This window comes from Tachyglossus aculeatus, chromosome 9, assembly GCF_015852505.1.
Source record: "Tachyglossus aculeatus isolate mTacAcu1 chromosome 9, mTacAcu1.pri, whole genome shotgun sequence".
Taxonomy (NCBI): Eukaryota; Metazoa; Chordata; class Mammalia; order Monotremata; family Tachyglossidae; genus Tachyglossus; species Tachyglossus aculeatus.
This window is the reverse complement of record NC_052074.1, coordinates 54,545,520-54,563,690: the sequence shown is the minus strand read 5'-3', so window position 1 is coordinate 54,563,690 and position 18,171 is coordinate 54,545,520. Positions and strand designations below refer to the sequence as shown.

At 38.4% G+C, this 18,171-nt stretch overlaps 1 protein-coding gene across 2 annotated transcripts in view; it reads left to right on the top strand.

Moving 5' to 3' along the window:
• The window catches only part of TLK1 (tousled like kinase 1), a 98,416-nt gene extending 82,818 nt beyond the window's left edge, over positions 1 to 15,598 (top strand). For both annotated transcript variants that reach the window (XM_038750812.1, XM_038750813.1), the window contains exons 13-21: positions 1,428 to 1,525; positions 3,573 to 3,654; positions 7,645 to 7,736; positions 7,821 to 7,910; positions 8,830 to 8,999; positions 9,331 to 9,466; positions 12,482 to 12,593; positions 13,268 to 13,375; positions 13,765 to 15,598. In XM_038750812.1, coding sequence (XP_038606740.1) covers positions 1,428 to 1,525; positions 3,573 to 3,654; positions 7,645 to 7,736; positions 7,821 to 7,910; positions 8,830 to 8,999; positions 9,331 to 9,466; positions 12,482 to 12,593; positions 13,268 to 13,375; positions 13,765 to 13,941 — 1,065 coding nt within the window. In that variant the 3' untranslated portion in view covers positions 13,942 to 15,598. The remainder of the gene's footprint in view (positions 1 to 1,427; positions 1,526 to 3,572; positions 3,655 to 7,644; positions 7,737 to 7,820; positions 7,911 to 8,829; positions 9,000 to 9,330; positions 9,467 to 12,481; positions 12,594 to 13,267; positions 13,376 to 13,764) is intronic.
• The last annotated feature ends 2,573 nt before the right edge of the window (positions 15,599 to 18,171 follow it).

The window sequence follows — 18,171 nt, the reverse complement described above, 5'->3', positions numbered from 1 at the left end:
TTAAACTGAAACTGGCTTATGTAATTTTTTCATAAGCAGTTACTTTTTTCCCCCAAAAGTGATAGCCATTATAAAATGAGATCCAAGCAAATATTGCTTTGTTCAATCTTTTTGTTTTTCTTATGGAATTTGTTAAGCACTTACTGTGTGGCAGGCACTGTACTAAGTGCTGGAGCAAATACACACTAATCAGTTCGGACACAGTCATAGTCTTAATACTCATTTTACAAATGAGGTAACAGAGGCAAAGAGAAGTGAAGTGACTTTATCAAGGTCACACAGTGGTCAAGTGGCAGAGCTGAGATTAGAACTCAGGTCCTTCTGTCTCCCAAACCTGTGCTCTATCCACTATTCCATTGCTGCTTCCCTGGGAATGCACAGTCTGCTATCAAAGGCTTATTAAATTGGGTTAAAATGATGTGAGGCACTTTCATAATGCTAACAATGACAGAAATGTTGATTACTGCAAAAATGCTGGCTGGCAGCCTATTCAATTTTCTTAAACTCTTCCAACTTCAATATTCTAGTAAAATGATAAATTTAAAGGCAGTAACATTTGGGACCCTAAACAAATACAGTAATAATAGTAAGAAGAAGGAGAATACAACAGAGTCGGTAGACATGTTCCCTGCCCACAGGTCACAAAACAGGCAAGCGGCAGAGCTGCAATTCGAACCCAGTAGTGCTGGGTGCCTATATTTCATTTTACTTAAAATTGTTTCCTTCCAATTCTTTTCAGACATGAATGCATAAGGGAGTGGCTATCTGATTTACATTTTTAGGTTTCAAGTATGTGCCAATTTCTTCTCTCTTCTCAGGATGGTGCTAAAATAGTAAATCTTCCCAGTGCTTAGATTAAAAATTTTAAAGGGATTATCCTTTCCAATTTTATTCTCATTATAATTTTTAAGTTGTGGAAAGCATAGTCAGAGTTTAAAAATAGAGCATCTTATTAAAGTAGCTTAACTCCTTTGGTGTCTGTTTTTGAAAATACTCAAAAATCACTTAATAAAATTAAGGTTCTTTTATCAAAATCATCAGGGCCTTAAAAGATCATCATTTTAGACTATTGGTTTAGATGTTTCAAGAATGGGATTACTTTAGAGAACAAAGTTTAAGTGTTTTAGTAAGCTCCTTGTGGGCTGGTTTGTGTCGTCCAACTCTGTTGTATTGTACTCTCCCAAGCGTTTAGTACAGTGTTGGGTATAGAGTGAGAGTTTAATAAATATCATTGGTTGATTTGTTATTAAATGTATATAATAAGTGCCTTCAGGCTTTAAGAAGAGAGCAATTTGTAGGTTAATGAGGCCTTGTAATGTGTTATTTTGCCTCTCACCACCAATATTAATCTGACTAAAAATATGATGGGTAGAAAAAAATCATTGAAAATCATAGAGTAATTGAATTGAACTTTTCTTCATTTTCAGGAAGAAGCAGAAATTCAGGCAGAACTTGAACGTTTGGAAAGAGTCCGAAATCTTCATATAAGGGAACTCAAAAGAATAAACAATGAAGATAATTCTCAGTAAGCTTCTCGCCTTTCATATGTTTATAATTAAATCCCATTATAATTGTATGTATGCCAAAATAACATAATGTTCTATTGTCTACGTAAGTTTTTTTTGGCTAGTGCAGTCTGTGATATTTAAAGAATGCTTGATGAAAGTAACATTTTCTTATAACAAAGATAGAGTATTTGAAGGATGTCCATCCAGAAAGCTAAAATGCAGAATGACTCAAAACCCTGCTAGCTCCACCTTTGTTGGAACAGGCCAGAATTTAAGATTAGCCTTCAGGAAAAATCATATCTGAGCGTACCTCTAGAGGACTAGTTGACAGCAGAAACAAATTATACAATGTTGTGTTTTGCTTTGAGGCTTAGTTAACATGTCATAAAATTCAAATTAAAATCTAGCAGTTATCCATCCTAAAGCCCAGGCTTGATCCATAATTTTTAAATTTGAAAGATTTGACTTTGCCTTTCATATTGGGAAACTGAATTTTATGCAGATTCAGATTGGGAAATCAAATGCTTTCTATATTTGAAATGCTTTTCCCCTTTAGGACTAGATACTAGCAAAACCACACTCAAACCAACCTATGGGTTTCCATGGCAAAATTGCTATGGACAGTGTCAGAATGCAGATGTATATCAGCTGAATTGAGAATAATAAATGAAAGAACAGCTTCCTCCATCAGGATGCATATAAGTTGCTCAGGGTCAGAGGTTTCTGGGTGTATGGAAATTTGAGCAACTAGACTGCCCTTTATCTCAGAAGAGAGCAGAGAGGTAAATATCAAGGAGGCTCTCCTGAAGGCCAGAGACCCTTCCTGAAACATAATGTCCCCAGCTCAAGTGCTCCTCAGGTTTTCTCACCCTCCCAACTTCCTCCCTGACTCAAACCACTCTACTGCAGTTAGAAAGGAGGGTGCAGGTTATAGGGAGGTTGTCTATTGTAACCTTCCAGAAAATACACCTTGCATGTAGGGAACCTCCAGGACCCACAGTTTACCTGCTGCAACCCACAGCATCAGCAGCAAACCTATGAGCCTTATAGATAAGTAGACTGTATTTTCAGATGCAGGGCAAGTACAGGAACTGAGTATACGACCCTTGCAGGTCTCTGATTAGGACCAGTAAAAACCATGTTTTAATCATGGTAAGCTGGCCTGTTGCCTTTAAATCTATTCTCCCTTTGGCCAGTACTACTCAGAACCTTTTTAACCATTGGGCAAAATGGGTAACTACCCTAGCCGTCATCACCTTCGCCGCCGCCTCCTCCTCCTCCTTTATACCCTTGCCTTTCTTGAGGCCTTTGCTTCAAAAATTAGTTTTGGCACTCTAGGGGTCAGGGGTGGGGGAGGCGAATGTGCATATAAAGAAGCAGGATCCATGTGCACACCAGGGACAGACAGTTTGGGAGTAATCAGATCTGGCCTTGAAGGCTCTCTCTGGCCCAGACCCATCAAAGTCTTAATCTGTCTGCCCCCCATTCTCCCTCCTTATCTAAAATGGTAGAGCAACATCTTGGTTGTTATACATCAGTATTATAGAAAACACTTGAACTATTGTCAGCATTTACTGAGTTCTGATTATGTGCAGAGTATATTGTTATATGTGCTTGATGAGCTCACACAAATAGTAAAATTGCAACTCCTAATGGGAGAGACAAGATGACATAAATTGTCAAATACGCAGTAGGTAAAAGTGACCTAGTAGATAGTTGAATATGTATGTAATGAATGAGCAGACATACCTAAGTAAGATGGCTGATAGGATAGCATGACGAAGGGACAATGGTCTGTAACTTTCAGTTTCTGTTTCTAACACTGAGAGCTCTGGGTAAATGTCAGTGGTTAGATATATTTTGTAAAAGGAAACCCAAATCAAGCCTTTTTCTGAAATACGTATGGCATATATGAACTACTTAAATAAAATTAGCTACCAAGCTTTGGAAAATTTAGAAAATTAGCTGCTCTGTGGAAGCCCACGCAGCTGTAGTGGCAACCTGCTGCAGTCCTCAAAACTAGAAGAGAAAAAAGTTTCTGAATTGTTTTTTCTTTAATTTAAGGTTCAAAGATCATCCTACGTTAAATGAGCGATATTTGTTACTACATCTACTTGGTAGAGGTGGCTTTAGTGAAGTATATAAGGTAATGTAATTGTTGATCTTTGCTCATTCAAATATAATATATCCATAGAAGAATTTGGTTCAGAATATAGTAAACCTACTACACATGTACAGAGCTCACCAATCAGCAGCCTGAGAGAAATATGCAGATCACGTGGCTGTGGTATAGAATATGTCTGAAGGTGGATGCAGATAATCACCAAAAGAAATACAGATATTTCTCCTTAACATGAAAATTGTATCCCTGTGAGCCCCATATAAAAAAAATAGCTGTTGTTTTGGTGGTAAATAAAGGGTTAAGAGGGAGATGGGTCAAAAGCAATTTAAAAAGTGCCCAAGTTTTGTCACATTGGTGAAATTCAAGGTTGTGGAAAACAAAAACAGCTTGTTACAATAAGGGTAATTATTTGGTGCTTTCTCATTGCAGAGCACTGTACTAAGTACTTGGGAGAGTACAGTACAGTGGAGTTGGAAGACATGATTCTTGCCCACAGAGTGAACAGTCTAGAGGGAACATTGACTGACACTTGAAGTTCAGTAGCATCGCATTTGAAACCAATTTGCAGTAGCTTAAAGTTGAGTTTCCAGTAAACAGTGATAACAGTGTTGCAATTGTTTCTCTGGCAATGCTAATGAGGTACAAGTGTTGTTGTTGAGGTTTTGATTCTATTTGAAAAAACATTCCTGCAGAATCACATCACATCATAACCAACTCATGATCATATTATGACACTGTTTTTCCCATTTTCTTCCAATAAGAGTAATCCAGGTCACCCTCCAAAACATCACAATGCACAAATTCTGTCCATATTTGGAGATGACACTGTTGACTGTGGGCGACAGTCTCCACCACACTGTTCTCACAAAAATATAGCAAGATACTTTTAGGTGAACATTGTACTCCTAACTAGAGCTGATACGACATGAGGGATGCTGCCAAATGACACAACAACCAAACTACTAACTGTCTCTACTTAGGGAGTAATTTAGGAGGAGTTTGCATGTACTACAGGAAATGGGCTCTTTCTTATCCATCCAAATTGCTACCATGCTGATTCAAGCACTTATATCCTGTTTTTTTCTACTGTGTCAGGCTCCTTGCTGACCTTCCTGCCTCCTTGTCTCTCTCCTCTCCAATCCATACTGCACTCTGCTGCTTCAGTCAGGTTTTGGAAAAACCCATCAGTCCATATCGTCCCATTCCTCAAAAGCCTCCAGTGTTGCCCATCCACCTATGCCCCGTCCGCACATTTCACTCTACTAACGCCAACCTGCTATCCTCTATCCTGCTACCAATCCCTTATGCATAGTCTCTTTCTGGCTTGAAACTCCCTCCTGCTTCATAACTGACCATGACTGATTAATAGAATTGATTGATATGCTCAATCAGTTGAACTTATTTTAATTGTGGGTTCCAGACAGTAAGCTCGTTGTGAGTGGGGAACACGTCTAACAACTCTGTTATACTGTACTCTCCTGAGCACCTAATACGGGGCTCTGCAATCAGTAAATACGATGGATTGATTGCAGAGCATTGTACTAAGTGCTTGGGAGAGTGCAGCAGTACAACAGAGTTGGTAAACACTTTCCCTGCCCAAAGGGAGATTACAGTCTATAGGAGGAGACGGGCATTAATATAAACTGTGAATATGTAAATAAATGCAGTGGGTTTGAGGGTGGAGTGGCTATCAAATGCCAAGGAAGAAGAGGTAGAAGAGATGAGGAAGAGAAGGGCTCACGGACGAGTCGGGGAAGGGCTCATGGACAAGATGTGTTTCTACTAATGCTTTAAAGGTGGGGAGAGTGGTGGCCTGGCATATATGAAGAGGAAGGAGTGGCAAGGGCAAGTGGGGTCGCCGGCCCAATAGATGAGAGCAAAGTACAGGGAATAGGTTGGATCCCCATCTTCAAAACCCTCCTAAAATCACATCACCTCCAAACAACCGTCCCTGACTAAGCCCTCGTTTCCCCCACCCATCCTCCCTCTTGTGTTGCCAGTCGCACTTGTCCTTGTACCCTGAAAGCACTCTTATACTCACACCAGCCCCATAGTACTTCTGTACATATCCTTTTACTCTACCATTACCGATATGTGTAATTTCCTGAGCCATCCACATTCACCTAAGTCATTAGGAAGCCAACAGCAAATATTTTGAGGCAGCTGGTAGAGGTGGTAACAAACAATTTGAGGCCTCCTTACCAGCAGACATTTGTCTGCCATAACTTTACCCACTTCTAATCCATTGTTGAATATTGCATTGCATTCAAGTTAGCTGCACTAAAGATAGAGACTCTTTGGTACTGTTTTTTAAAGCTAGTGGAACTGAGTACTTAAAAAGTTGAACATACCATCCCTCCCTCTCCTCTCAACCACAAAACCTATGGAAAAACAAAGAAAATGTACTACCAAATGGCTAACAAATTTCCACACAGTGATAGTAATAGTAATAATAATAATGGCATTTATTAAGCGCTATGTGCAAAGCACTGTTCTAAGCACTGGGGAGGTTATAAGGTGATCAGGTTGTCCCACAGGGGGCTAACAGTCTAAAGCCCCAGTTTACAGATGAGGGAACTGAGGCACAGAGAAGTTAAGTGACTTGCCCAAAGTCACAGGGTTTGAACCCATGACCTCTGACTCCAAAGCCTGTGCTCTTGCCACTTGCTGCTTCTTTAAGATGATGAGATGAGAAGCAGCATGGTCTGGTGGAAAGACCTTGGTTCTAATCCCTGCTCTGTCGCTTGTCTGCTCTGTGACCTTGGGCAAGTCACTTCATGTCTCTGTGCCTCGGTTATCTCATCTGTAAAATGGGAATTGAGATTGTGAGCCCCATGTGAGACATGAACTGTACCCTAGCGCGTAGTAGAGCACCTGGCACATAGTAAGCACTTAACAAGTACTATTTTTTTCTGAAGTAGGTAATAAGTGCTCTTGGTCTTGATTGATTTCATCTTCTACTCTGACTGTCCCTCTATTTCTTTTTTCCTACTGAAATATTACAGTTTACCCCTATCTGCTTTTTCCTCAGGCCTTTCTGAGACTCTTTCTTCCCCGCCTCCTACCCTTACCCCCTTTGGTACTGTGGGCCTTGGCAGCTCCATGCCGCCAGGTGGTTGTTCAAACTTCATGCTGGCCATCCTTGGCTTGTTCAATCACTGCCATTTTAGCCAGCCTCTCCCAATCATCACTTCCCCACTACTCCAGGCAAACTTTTGTTTTAATGGCATTTATTAAGTGCTTACTATGTGCAAAGCACTGTTCTAAGCGCTGGGGAGGTTACAGGGTGATCAGGTTGTCCCACGGGGGGCTCACAGGCTTAATCCCCGTTTTACAGATGAGGTAACTGAGGCTCAGAGAAGTTAAGTGACCTGCCCAAAGTCACACAGCTGACTATTGGCAGAGCCAGGATTTGAACCCGTGACCTCTGACTCCAAAGCTCGTTTCCACCGAGCCACGCTGCTTCTCTAACTTCTGTGCCATAACCTTCTCTCGGCCAATCTTGGGAGCCACTTCAACCCTAAACTTGTGCTCGGAGACTCACTATTAATCCTCCCCCTGAAGAGTTTTCCTTTGGCCCTTTTTTCCTTCAGGCTTCCTAACACTGCCCCAATTGCTTAGCAACTCTCTAGACCTTGCTTAAAGCACTCTAAGCTATTATCTTGCAAGTGTTTTTACTCAGAGTTGTTTACTTTAATTATGTGACAATTATTGCCACATTTGAAAATATGGTGTAACCATAGACCTCTAGCATTTAGGTATTTTATCCGCATTAGGGTTCATTTGAAGATTAGCTGTTGATTTGTAAGTAAGGTTTGTTCTGGAAGGTCCGTTCAATCAAACAATGGATGTATTGAGCACTTACTGTGCACAGAGTGCTATACTGTGCGCTTGCTAGTTGGTTAACAGTCATTGCCCATGTGTACAGTGTAGTGGAAAAGTTTGCAATCTAGTGTATTGAAAGGGATTAAACACCAAACGTTTTTCTGAAGTTCTGTGTGTTTGAATTTCTAGGCTTTTGACCTTTATGAACAAAGATATGCTGCTGTGAAGATCCATCAGCTTAATAAAAGCTGGAGAGATGAGAAGAAAGAAAATTACCACAAGTAAATATTAATGTCTTCTGGTTCTTATGGAAAATTGCATGAGATTTGTTAATCATGGAAAGTTAATATGCTCTTTTCCTTCAGACATGCATGCAGAGAATATAGAATACACAAAGAACTGGACCACCCCAGGATAGTTAAACTCTATGACTATTTCTCTCTGGACACAGATACGTAAGTTTGGAATAAAGTTATTTTTAAATTGTTATTAAAGGGTAATTAGGGTACAAATGTTATAAATAGGCTGTAACAAGCGGCACACTGATTTATTCATTTATACATTTTACCCAAGTTCAAATTTTTTAGTATTTATTTCTGAGTGCTTATGGAGATAACTTTTCTACATACAGGGAACATCCTCAAACCAGAAAAGCACTGTAATATTTAACCATTAGAGTATCATTCTCATTCACTTGGCCTCATCCAATAGAATAGTACTTGCTCTCTGTTACTGAATGGGGAGGCAGCTTGTTTTTCTAATTTGCTCAGTTGCCCATTCCTATTTGTTAATTGGTTTTTAGTTTGGAACCCATTCTCCCAGTAGTTGTTTACTACACAGTAACTGGAGTAAACTTGAGAAGCAGCTTGGCTTTGTGGAAAGAGCGAGGACCTCGGTTTTTATTCCTGCTCCAGCACTTGTCTGCTGTGTGACCTTGGGCAAGTCACTCAGTTTCTCTGTGCCTCGGTTATGTCATCTGTAAAATATGAATTAAGACTGAGCCCCACATGGGACATGGACTTGGTCTAACCTGATTATTTTGTATCTGCCCCAGCGCTTAGTACAGTGCCTAGTACATAGTAAGCACTTAATAAAAACCATTTTTTTAAAAAAGAAAAAAGAACACTCCCTGTTAGGAAACTGAAATGGTCTAGGGCCTTGTACAGTGTTAGCACAAAGCAGCGATGCACTAAATAGATCCTTAGAGCTCTGGAAATGCCTGATTTTATACTGTGACTAAACAGACATTGTGGAAATTGTACTTCTTCAAAATAGTCTTCATGTCTTTGTTATAGAGTAATTTTTCGTTCTTTCAGATTGTACAGGAACATATTTCGTCATTTTTTGTTTTTGTTTTTGTTGTCTCCTCTTCAGGTTTTGTACAGTGTTAGAATACTGTGAAGGCAATGACTTGGATTTCTATCTGAAGCAACATAAATTAATGTCAGAAAAGGAAGCTAGGTCCATTGTAATGCAAATTGTAAATGCACTAAGATATCTCAATGAGATCAAACCCCCCATTATACATTATGATCTTAAGCCAGGTAAGTAGAAAATATCTAATAAATTTTTGAAATTTTGCACTGTATGATTTTGACAGTTGAATATCACAGCATATCTCTTCCTGGGTAGATTCCCTTCATAAATCATGTAGAACTTTGTTGAAGGTATGGTACTGTTGCCCAAGTGGAGATGAGCTGAAGTTTATTTAAAAATGTAACGAATTAATATTCAGAAACCAACTTTTCTTTGAAATTCAATTTTTAAAAGATGTTTTACTAATTGAAACAGGCACAATATAATTGAAAATATACTGGAAAAAATAAATTGCTTGCTATTTTATAATTTTTGTACTTGATTATTTTCCATTGTTAGGAAACATCCTTCTTGTAGATGGCACAGCATGTGGAGAAATCAAAATAACTGATTTTGGTCTGTCCAAAATTATGGATGATGATAGTTATGGTGTGGATGGAATGGACCTTACTTCCCAAGGAGCAGGGACATACTGGTAATTTTATATTTAAAATACCTCTAAAATTGTAAGTAATTAAACTTGTCCCCAGAGAAATAAGATCTAAAACTGAATATTGGTATGTGAATAGTATACAAATGAGTAGCAATTAAAGCTTATTTTGAGTGGGTTTCAATGTTCACTTTTAACAGCAGGTTTGTATGAACCTAACTATATCATATTTTATGATGAGTTATTGATATTTTCTTTTTTTTTCACATTCTTTGTAATAAATGTCATCCCTCATAAAGATATAAACAACAATGTTGTTTCCATCCCTCCTCCTTCACAGCTTATGAGGCTAGAAAAATATGGACTTTAAAAGTATTATTTTTTGCAGGCTCCTTCAAGTGCCTTTTATGGGTGATCTTTAAAATCACATGTTCTTATTAACTTTGGATTTTTACAAACAATATTCTAATATTGTAGAAGTACTTTCAAAAATCATTTTGCAGATTGCAGAAATGCGACAATGAATTTCAGAATAGGTTTCTAAGATTTAATGCTTTACATGACTTTTGACAGTATTGTTGGACTTGAAGTTCCATGAGATGTCTGTGATTAAGATCTCAAGTCGTGGGACTGCAGTTGGAGGTGGTTTGTCAGGGTTAGAAGAAAAAGGACCTGAGAACAATTCGTGGACCCTTCAAATCATTTCCAAATACTCAGAAGTTGAATGTTCAAGAGAAAAAGGGAAAAGCTAAACTGGATCCATTATCCACCTTTGCAAGCCTAGTTGTTCTTATGATTCATAAGCAGAGTGCTGAGCATGTGTGCTCACAAAGAACATATGATAATATTGTCAGTGTAATTAACAATGAGGCTTTTAGAGAGGGAGAGCCAGTCAGAATTCCTATTATTGAATTTAAAAGACTCCACTCAGGTTGATTTGGCTCTTCTTTCTAGATGAGTAGGAAATACAGGCTTTTGTCTTTTAGGAAATATAGTTGCCAGTCACTCTTCCCCTTCAGTCTCTTGACTAAGCTCCACTCCCACTAGAAACCTGAACATTGTCATAACTAGGATCTGTGGACTTGTAACAATTCATTAATCTTTCCAGAGCGTCTTTTGTCCTTAAATATTAAAACATGTCACCTTTTAACAATCTCCTGTGCTGTTTATTTTACAAATAAAGAAAATTATTGTATGATGAGCCCGGTAAAGCCATCCACCCCAGTTCTCCCCAGCCCTTCATTTTTCATTTATTATCTCTCTCTCTCTCTAGATCATTTGTATACGTTTCAGTTATTGCTACTCCAACTCAATGCCCCTGGTGCTTGCCTTTTTAATCTGATCGCATATTCACGTTTGTGTGGGTATGGGTTTTCTACTTCCCCAATAGGTCTAAGTCCCCTGAGACCGGATCCATAGTTTACTCTTTTGTTAATTCTACACAGTGCCTAGTGAATGACTCTGGACCAAGAAGATGTTCAGTGAATACCACTGATGACGATGGTGATGATCAGGGCTCAGTAACTGCTTAGTTCACCACCCAAACAAAATTACCACTTGCCAAATTATCTGTTTGCTCAATACCCAGTGGATTAAAAAGAAAGCCCTTGTCAGCCTTAGTTTTTTTTCACTCTTGAATATACCAGTAGATTTATTGAAGCCCTGAAAATGATGAGCTGGCTTCCTGGAAATCAAAAATTAAGTCATTGTGAAACCAAGAGTAGAATCCACAGTCCCTTGTTCAAATCCATGATAGTCACAACTTTGTTTTTCGACCAGTCAAGCTTTGACAAGTGCTTTTGATTATAATGTCCAGTTAGTAAAAAATAGTGCTGTCCAACCAATTGACCATTCCTAAGAAAGTGTAGAGTCTCATTTTCTTCAGTCTAATTATTGTGAAAATAGAGAATAGTTTTGATTTTATAAGGCAGGCATTATTGCTGGTTTGTGTTCCTTGAATTTTAGATGGAAGAGTATTGCAGTTGGGTACTTAGACCCAGGTAGATGCTCTCATTTCCAAAATGTTTTCAGTTCTTCTCCTCCATACCTGATCCACCTAAATATTTTAATGATTAAAAAAAATAGATTATTTGCTTTAGCCTTTTTTTATCCTGGTGATTAAAGCCCCATCTTAAATAGCAATCTCTTAGATCTCCGCTGGCTTCTAACTAAAACTAGGTCTGTGGTTTCAGTTAATGCTCTTGACTTTACTGCTAAGGAAATGTGTGCTCATTTAAAAGCATATTCTCAGGCAGTCACTGGGGCCTTTACCAGACCTATGGAAAAATAGGTGTGACTTAAAAAACAAAAGGCCAAAATAATTGTGAATAAACTCCAACTGCATGGATTCAGAATAAGGGTGCTGGAGAAAAAGCCATGTCTCACAAAACTAACATTAATCAAGAAATTAAAATATAGCTTTCAGATGTCTGAAGTAACATAGATTTAATTACTGACACTAATTCTGAAATCCAGTTTGTCACATGGACCTGAGGCATAACAACACCAGGGTTTGATTAGCTGTTTTAAAATACAATTCATTCATTCATTCACTCGTATTTATTGAGCGCTTACTGTGCGCAGAGCACTGTATTAAGCGCTTGGGAAGTACAAGGTGGCAACATATAGAGACGGTCCCTACCCAACAGCGGGCTCACAGTCTAGAAGGGGGAGACAGACAACAAAACAAAACATATTAACAAAATAAAATAAATAGAATAAATACGTACAAATAAAATAGAGTAATAAATACGTACAAACATATATACATATATACAGGTGCTGTGGGGAGGGGAAGGAGGTAAGGCGGGGGGATGGGGAAGGGGAGGAGGGGGAGAGGAAATCCAACAATGCAGTCCAACACTTACTAATTATGTGTAATTCTTCGTCACTAAACTGGGGGTCCTGGCATCAAAGGTCAAGAGCAGAAATGAAAAAAAATCAAAATTCATAATGACCATTCCATTCAAATATATCTCTGTATTTGAACAAGGATGTTTTCTAAATATCACAAAGTATTTTAAACTTTCAAGAGTAACAACAACCCGTTTCTTTTTGCAGGTACTTACCACCCGAATGTTTTGTAGTTGGTAAAGAGCCACCAAAGATTTCTAACAAAGTTGATGTGTGGTCAGTCGGAGTCATCTTTTTTCAGTGTCTTTATGGTCGCAAGGTAATGATAATAGTAATTGTGGTATTTGTTAAGCTCTTATTGTGGGGTAGGTACAGGGGATTCAGGTTGGACACAGTTCTATTTCACTGGGGCTCATAGCTCAAGTAGAAAGAAGAACAGGTTTTTAATCCCCATTATACAAATGAGGAAGCTGAGTTAAGTGACTTGCCCAAGGTCACACAGTAAGCCAGTGATAGAAACAGGATTAGAACCTAGGTCATTTGGTTCCCAGGCCTGTGCTCAGTTTTGGTCATGCTGCTTCTGTGACAGGGTAAGTAAAATTGCACTGTTCCAGTTATGCAATGATTAATCTATGTTCTTCATGGATAGAGAATGTTGAGTGGAGGTAGGTTTTCTTCTCCTAAGGAGGACCGTTTGACTCTTAAATAGATAAGTGTTGTATTTCAGATTAGCCCTATAAAGTAACATTTAATTCAGGGTTTTTCCGTGAAGTTTCTTCATACAAATTTCTTGGCTGTTCTGATTAGAAAGATGACATGTGTTCTAAAGTATGTTTTGTTCATGTACCTAAATAACTCATTTTAAATCGGAAATGTCTTCACATCCATCTAATTTGTGTTATTGTTAAAGAATTTTCTGCAGTCTGGAAAAAAAGAAGCCAAAGTGAGATTGAAATTGATATAAATTTTTTTTTTAATCTGTTCAATTTTCAGCCATTTGGTCATAACCAATCTCAACAAGACATCCTTCAAGAAAATACCATATTAAAAGCCACTGAAGTCCAGTTCCCTGTAAAACCTGTTGTAAGCAATGAAGCAAAGGTAATTTTTTTGTATCAATAAATCACATGAAATATAATTTGTTTCCCAAAGGGTGGTTTGGGGAAACCTAGTATTTGTTATTATGAGATTATTCTTTTGGAAAAAATATCCTATAAATGTAGATAGTTCTTTCTTTCAGAGTTATCTCCAGGTCTGTACATAGGGGTTTTTTTTTTTCCAGAATCATCTGCAGATTAGTACATGAGCCGAACCTCAAAGTTGGTGAACCTAAAATTTCTTAGCCATCTACGCATGGGTTGTCACTATTAAGTGGATTGCTGTCTTGTTGCAGTTCTTTTAAGGGCATAATATTATCTGTAGGGCAGTAAACCTTTCCATTTAAAAATCAAATGTCCTGTATTGTTAAAATTTTATTTCTGGTTTTCCAGGCATTCATAAGGCGCTGTTTAGCATATCGCAAAGAGGATCGATTTGATGTGCACCAGCTGGCTAATGATCCTTACCTTCTCCCCCACATGAGAAGATCAAATTCTTCAGGAAACTTACACATGGCTGGGCTGGCAGCATCCCCTACACCACCTACTTCAAGTGTAATTTCTTATTGAAATTTCCCCAAGACTGGCATGTTATTTTTGAGTTGTTTTCAGATGCAGACCTCAGTTTCAGAGCATTTGAGTGTTTTTACACAGGACAAGGTTAAGAACTGTTTTCAAACCGAAGTTCTTCGTAGTGTCATTTGTATGAGAGTGGATCTTGGACTATGAGTAAATAAATGTACTCTTCCGACTCTAACCTTAAACATTGAAGGATGACTGCCTGTTGCACACACAGGTGTACTGTGTTTGAAGAAAAGTGGGATTTTTTTGTTTGTTTTGGGGGTGGGGGAATATTGTAAATAACCTTTATAATACTTAAAATACATTTGGTTGATACTGGAGAGTTCTGATTGGAAGGGTAGTTTTTCATTATTTAAAAAAAAAATACACACAGAGAAAATGTCAAACAAATCCCAACAAACATAAGAACTATAGTGCCTGGCGCCCCTCATCAGCCGTTCGGCAGATTTTTCTGCTGAAACCAAAGTATGAACTGAATGACGGTCACAGTTTTGTTTAATAATTATAGAATGTTCAAAGAAGAGAATCTTTGGGCAAAGTTAGTTTGTATTTTGCCTAGTCCGGCATTTTCCAAGTTGTACCTCAAACAACACGCTCCTTTTTTCCCCCCCAGTGATTATATTTTGATGCGTGAGCTAGTTGTTCCTTATCCCCGATAAGTTGCTTGTTTCGAAACCTGTCAAATTCTTTAAATTGTAATACTATCTGCAGCATTTTCCATGTGTAGTTATAGACTAAATAGCAGGAATCTCATGATTTCATACCAGGCCTTGTAATTAAGAGCAAGCGATAGTATGTAACCAAATGCAGACCATTTCTATGCAGGATAATGATAAATTCCCTTCTAGCTCTATTGTAAATTGGTGTACAGATGTCATATTTTCAGTTAGTCTTAAGTTTCAGCAGCTTATTCCTGTACAAATGTTTAAAGTATGGCTTTTCTAATTGGATATTGTATTTTTTTTATTGTCTCCTTGAAGGCGCTTTTAATTGCTGCTAAATGATGTTGCTTTAACCTTTGCAAAAAAATTGAATGACCTCCTCAAGGTGCAAGTTGACTGTACATCATAGAGAGATATTAAAAAGTAGGTTTCATTAACAATCAAGGCATGTAAAGTGGATCTGTGTTGAACATATACAGTTCTTTAAAGCAGTTTCTTGGACTCCTCCCAAGATGTGGAGCACCCAGAGACTGGATTTAGAAGTTGTTCTTGTTTGTTCTACATTTCTGGAAAGTTCCTGTCAGCAAGGTGGGAAAGATGTTCCTATAAAGAAATGTTTCTTGTGGTTTGTACAGGTGTATTAAAATGTGAAACATTTTCTAACTGCCTTGTATGGTAGAAACTGTTACTTTCAGGATGCTGTATTTCTCTCCTGTACATTATTCCTTTTTCTGTCATATTCACGATCCTGAATCCCTATATGTAAGTTTTGTTCCTGGTGCAGAAAAAGGAGGCTAATACTACCACAGGTTATCATTTAATATTGTACAGTTAAACTGTGGCTCTTGTTTCTGATGTTGCAAGCCATTTTGTTATTCATTGTACATAGGACACATTAACTGTCTCTTTCAAATGCTGCTGAGATTGTAGAGAATGTAGCCAAAACAGTAATAAACAATGACAGTTGAAATTTAAAAGTGATTGATTTAAGTTGTTATAATTGAGAGAAGGTTTCAGGACTTTTAAAGACCTCCATAGAAGGAAATTATCAAAGTGTTCCTAATTTTATGTAATCAGTCAGGGAAGAGTTAAAATGTACTAAGCAGTTTGATTTCAGAGTAATAGTCAAATGACTTACTGTTCCTTGGTTGAGGAATTGGATTTGCCTCGCAAAGCAAAAAAAACCCTTTGAGTTTGCCCTTTTAAATTTAGCTTAGTTTCTGTATCCCAGATCCCATTGTTTCAAGATCTTCTCTGTATTTCTGATATAGTTGGTCCCTCAAGCCACACGGAATTTTTTTTTTATAAAGGTAAAATTGGTTGCTGGAGAAATAAATTTTGATCCCTTTATTGATGAACTTTCATGTCCAACTATCAGCATTATAACTGAGGTTGTTGAAATGTGCAGTCTGTTTTCATCAGGGAAAAATAACACTCCGAGTAGAGAAAAGTAATTGGTTTTGCCATAATTATAGGAAATCAAAAAGATTGTAATCTCCAGCGGACCATTTAAAGAGCATATTGTTTTGCTGTCTTTCCTCAATATTAAATGGAACTTTAGTACAAGCACTTAGTACAGTGCTCTGCAAACAGTAAGCGCTCAATAAATACGATTGAATGAATGAACTTCGTGGCTAGGGATTACATCTGTTTGTTAGCCATATCTTAGGCTATACTGTACTTTTCAGTGTTGGCATTTTGCTGCCACAATTGATTGCTTTCTGAATTCCTTTAGAATACTACTTCCTATGTTCCAAGTATGTTCCTGATTCCTGTAGTTTAAAAAATTGTCAGCATGTATTGGCTTTCCAGAGTTCTTAGCATTTTTTAACTCAAGTTCAATTGGCATAATTTTGTCTTCAGTGAAGAAGTTTACATCTTTGGTTGTGTGTATTCTAATGCAATTCAACCCTCTTTTCTTGCCTTTTGATTTTGTTTAGCTATACCTGAGATCTTATATGTTGTGTTTTTTTCAACAGAAGCCTAGGGCATATATGCTTGAACCAAAATGTAATTAGAATCAAAAACTTAATTATGTGTTCAGATACCTATCTGAAGCTGAGACTAGTTTGTGAGGAGGATCGTTTTGCCTTATCGAATCTCTAATCTTCCAAAGATGACTTCAGACTGTCTCATCACATGTGAGTGATAGGGGTGGCGGGGGGAATTAAGAGATAAAGAGTTGAGAGATGCTTGGACTAGAGAGATTGGTCTCTGGAATGTGAGCACCTACTGTGAACCGAGCACTGTACTTGGGAGAGTACAACAGAGTTGGTATACACATTCCCTGCCCACAGGAAGCTTACAGCCTAGAGGGGGAGGAAGTTTTAAATATAAGGGAACCTAAGAAGCCATGATGACCTAGAGGACTCAATGTTGTCCTAAATACTGGGTTCATTTTGAGAAAACAAAGGCAGACTCTACAACAAACTACCATCACAACCCATTCACCTCCCTCTGATAAGGAAAAGACTTCATTGTCCTTTTTCCCTTCTGCATGATGAAGTTCGCACCAGTGAGCCATGGGACGGACAGCATTGCTGCTTGGCCTCCATTAGAAGGTGAGTCTTCAACTCTTATGGAATTCACTCAAATTCCAGTTGGTACTCCAAACCAAGCTGGCCAAAACTTTTATGGCATGGACAACCAGTGTAGAGGTGCTGAAATAATTGGCATGTTGTTCCAGTAACAAGTGTTTCAATGCTGAGTTTGCTCTGTCAAAGAATCAAGTTTATGGTAAAAGTGTAACCCCAGTTTTAGAAAGTCTCCCATGCTGTAGAATGAACAGTCCTGTCTGTATTTAAGATTTTTAAGTATATAATTATGTTATTAAGCGCTTTATATGTGATAAGCACTGGGGTAGATACACGATAATCCCTGTCCCACTCAGGACTCTTTAAGGGGGAAAGAGAACAGGTATTTAATTCCCATTTTTCAGGCACTTCTCAGGTACTATGAAGTGAAGTGACTTCCTTAAGGTCACAGAGCAGGCAAGTGGTGGAGCTGGAATGGGAATCCAAGTCCTTTGGGTTTGTTCCACTCTTTCCAATAGGCCTTGCTCCTTCAACTCCACAACTGTTTTTATTTGGAGGAAGACATATGAAGGACCTTGGTTGTTGTAATTAGTGTTAGAGAATTAGTGTGGCCTAGTGGGTAGAACACAGGCCTAGGAGTCAGAAGGACCTGGGTTCTGATTCCAGGTCCACCGTCTGCTGTGTGTCGTTGGGCAAGTGACGTAACTTCTCTGGGCCTTAGTTACCTTATCTGCAAAATGGGGATTATTATTATAATATTATTGTGGTATTTTTTTAAGCATGTACAACATGCCAGGCACTATTCTAAGCACTGGGGTAGATACAAGATAATCGGGTTGGGCACTGTCCCTGTTCCACACGGAGCTCATAGTCTTAATCCCCATTTAACAGATGAGGTAACTAAGGCACAGAGAAGTTAAATGACTTGCCCAAGGTCACCGAGCCGACAAGTGGCAGAGCTGGGATTAGAACCCAGGTCCTGATTCCCAGGCCCGTGATAATATACTCTAGCCCATTCTGCT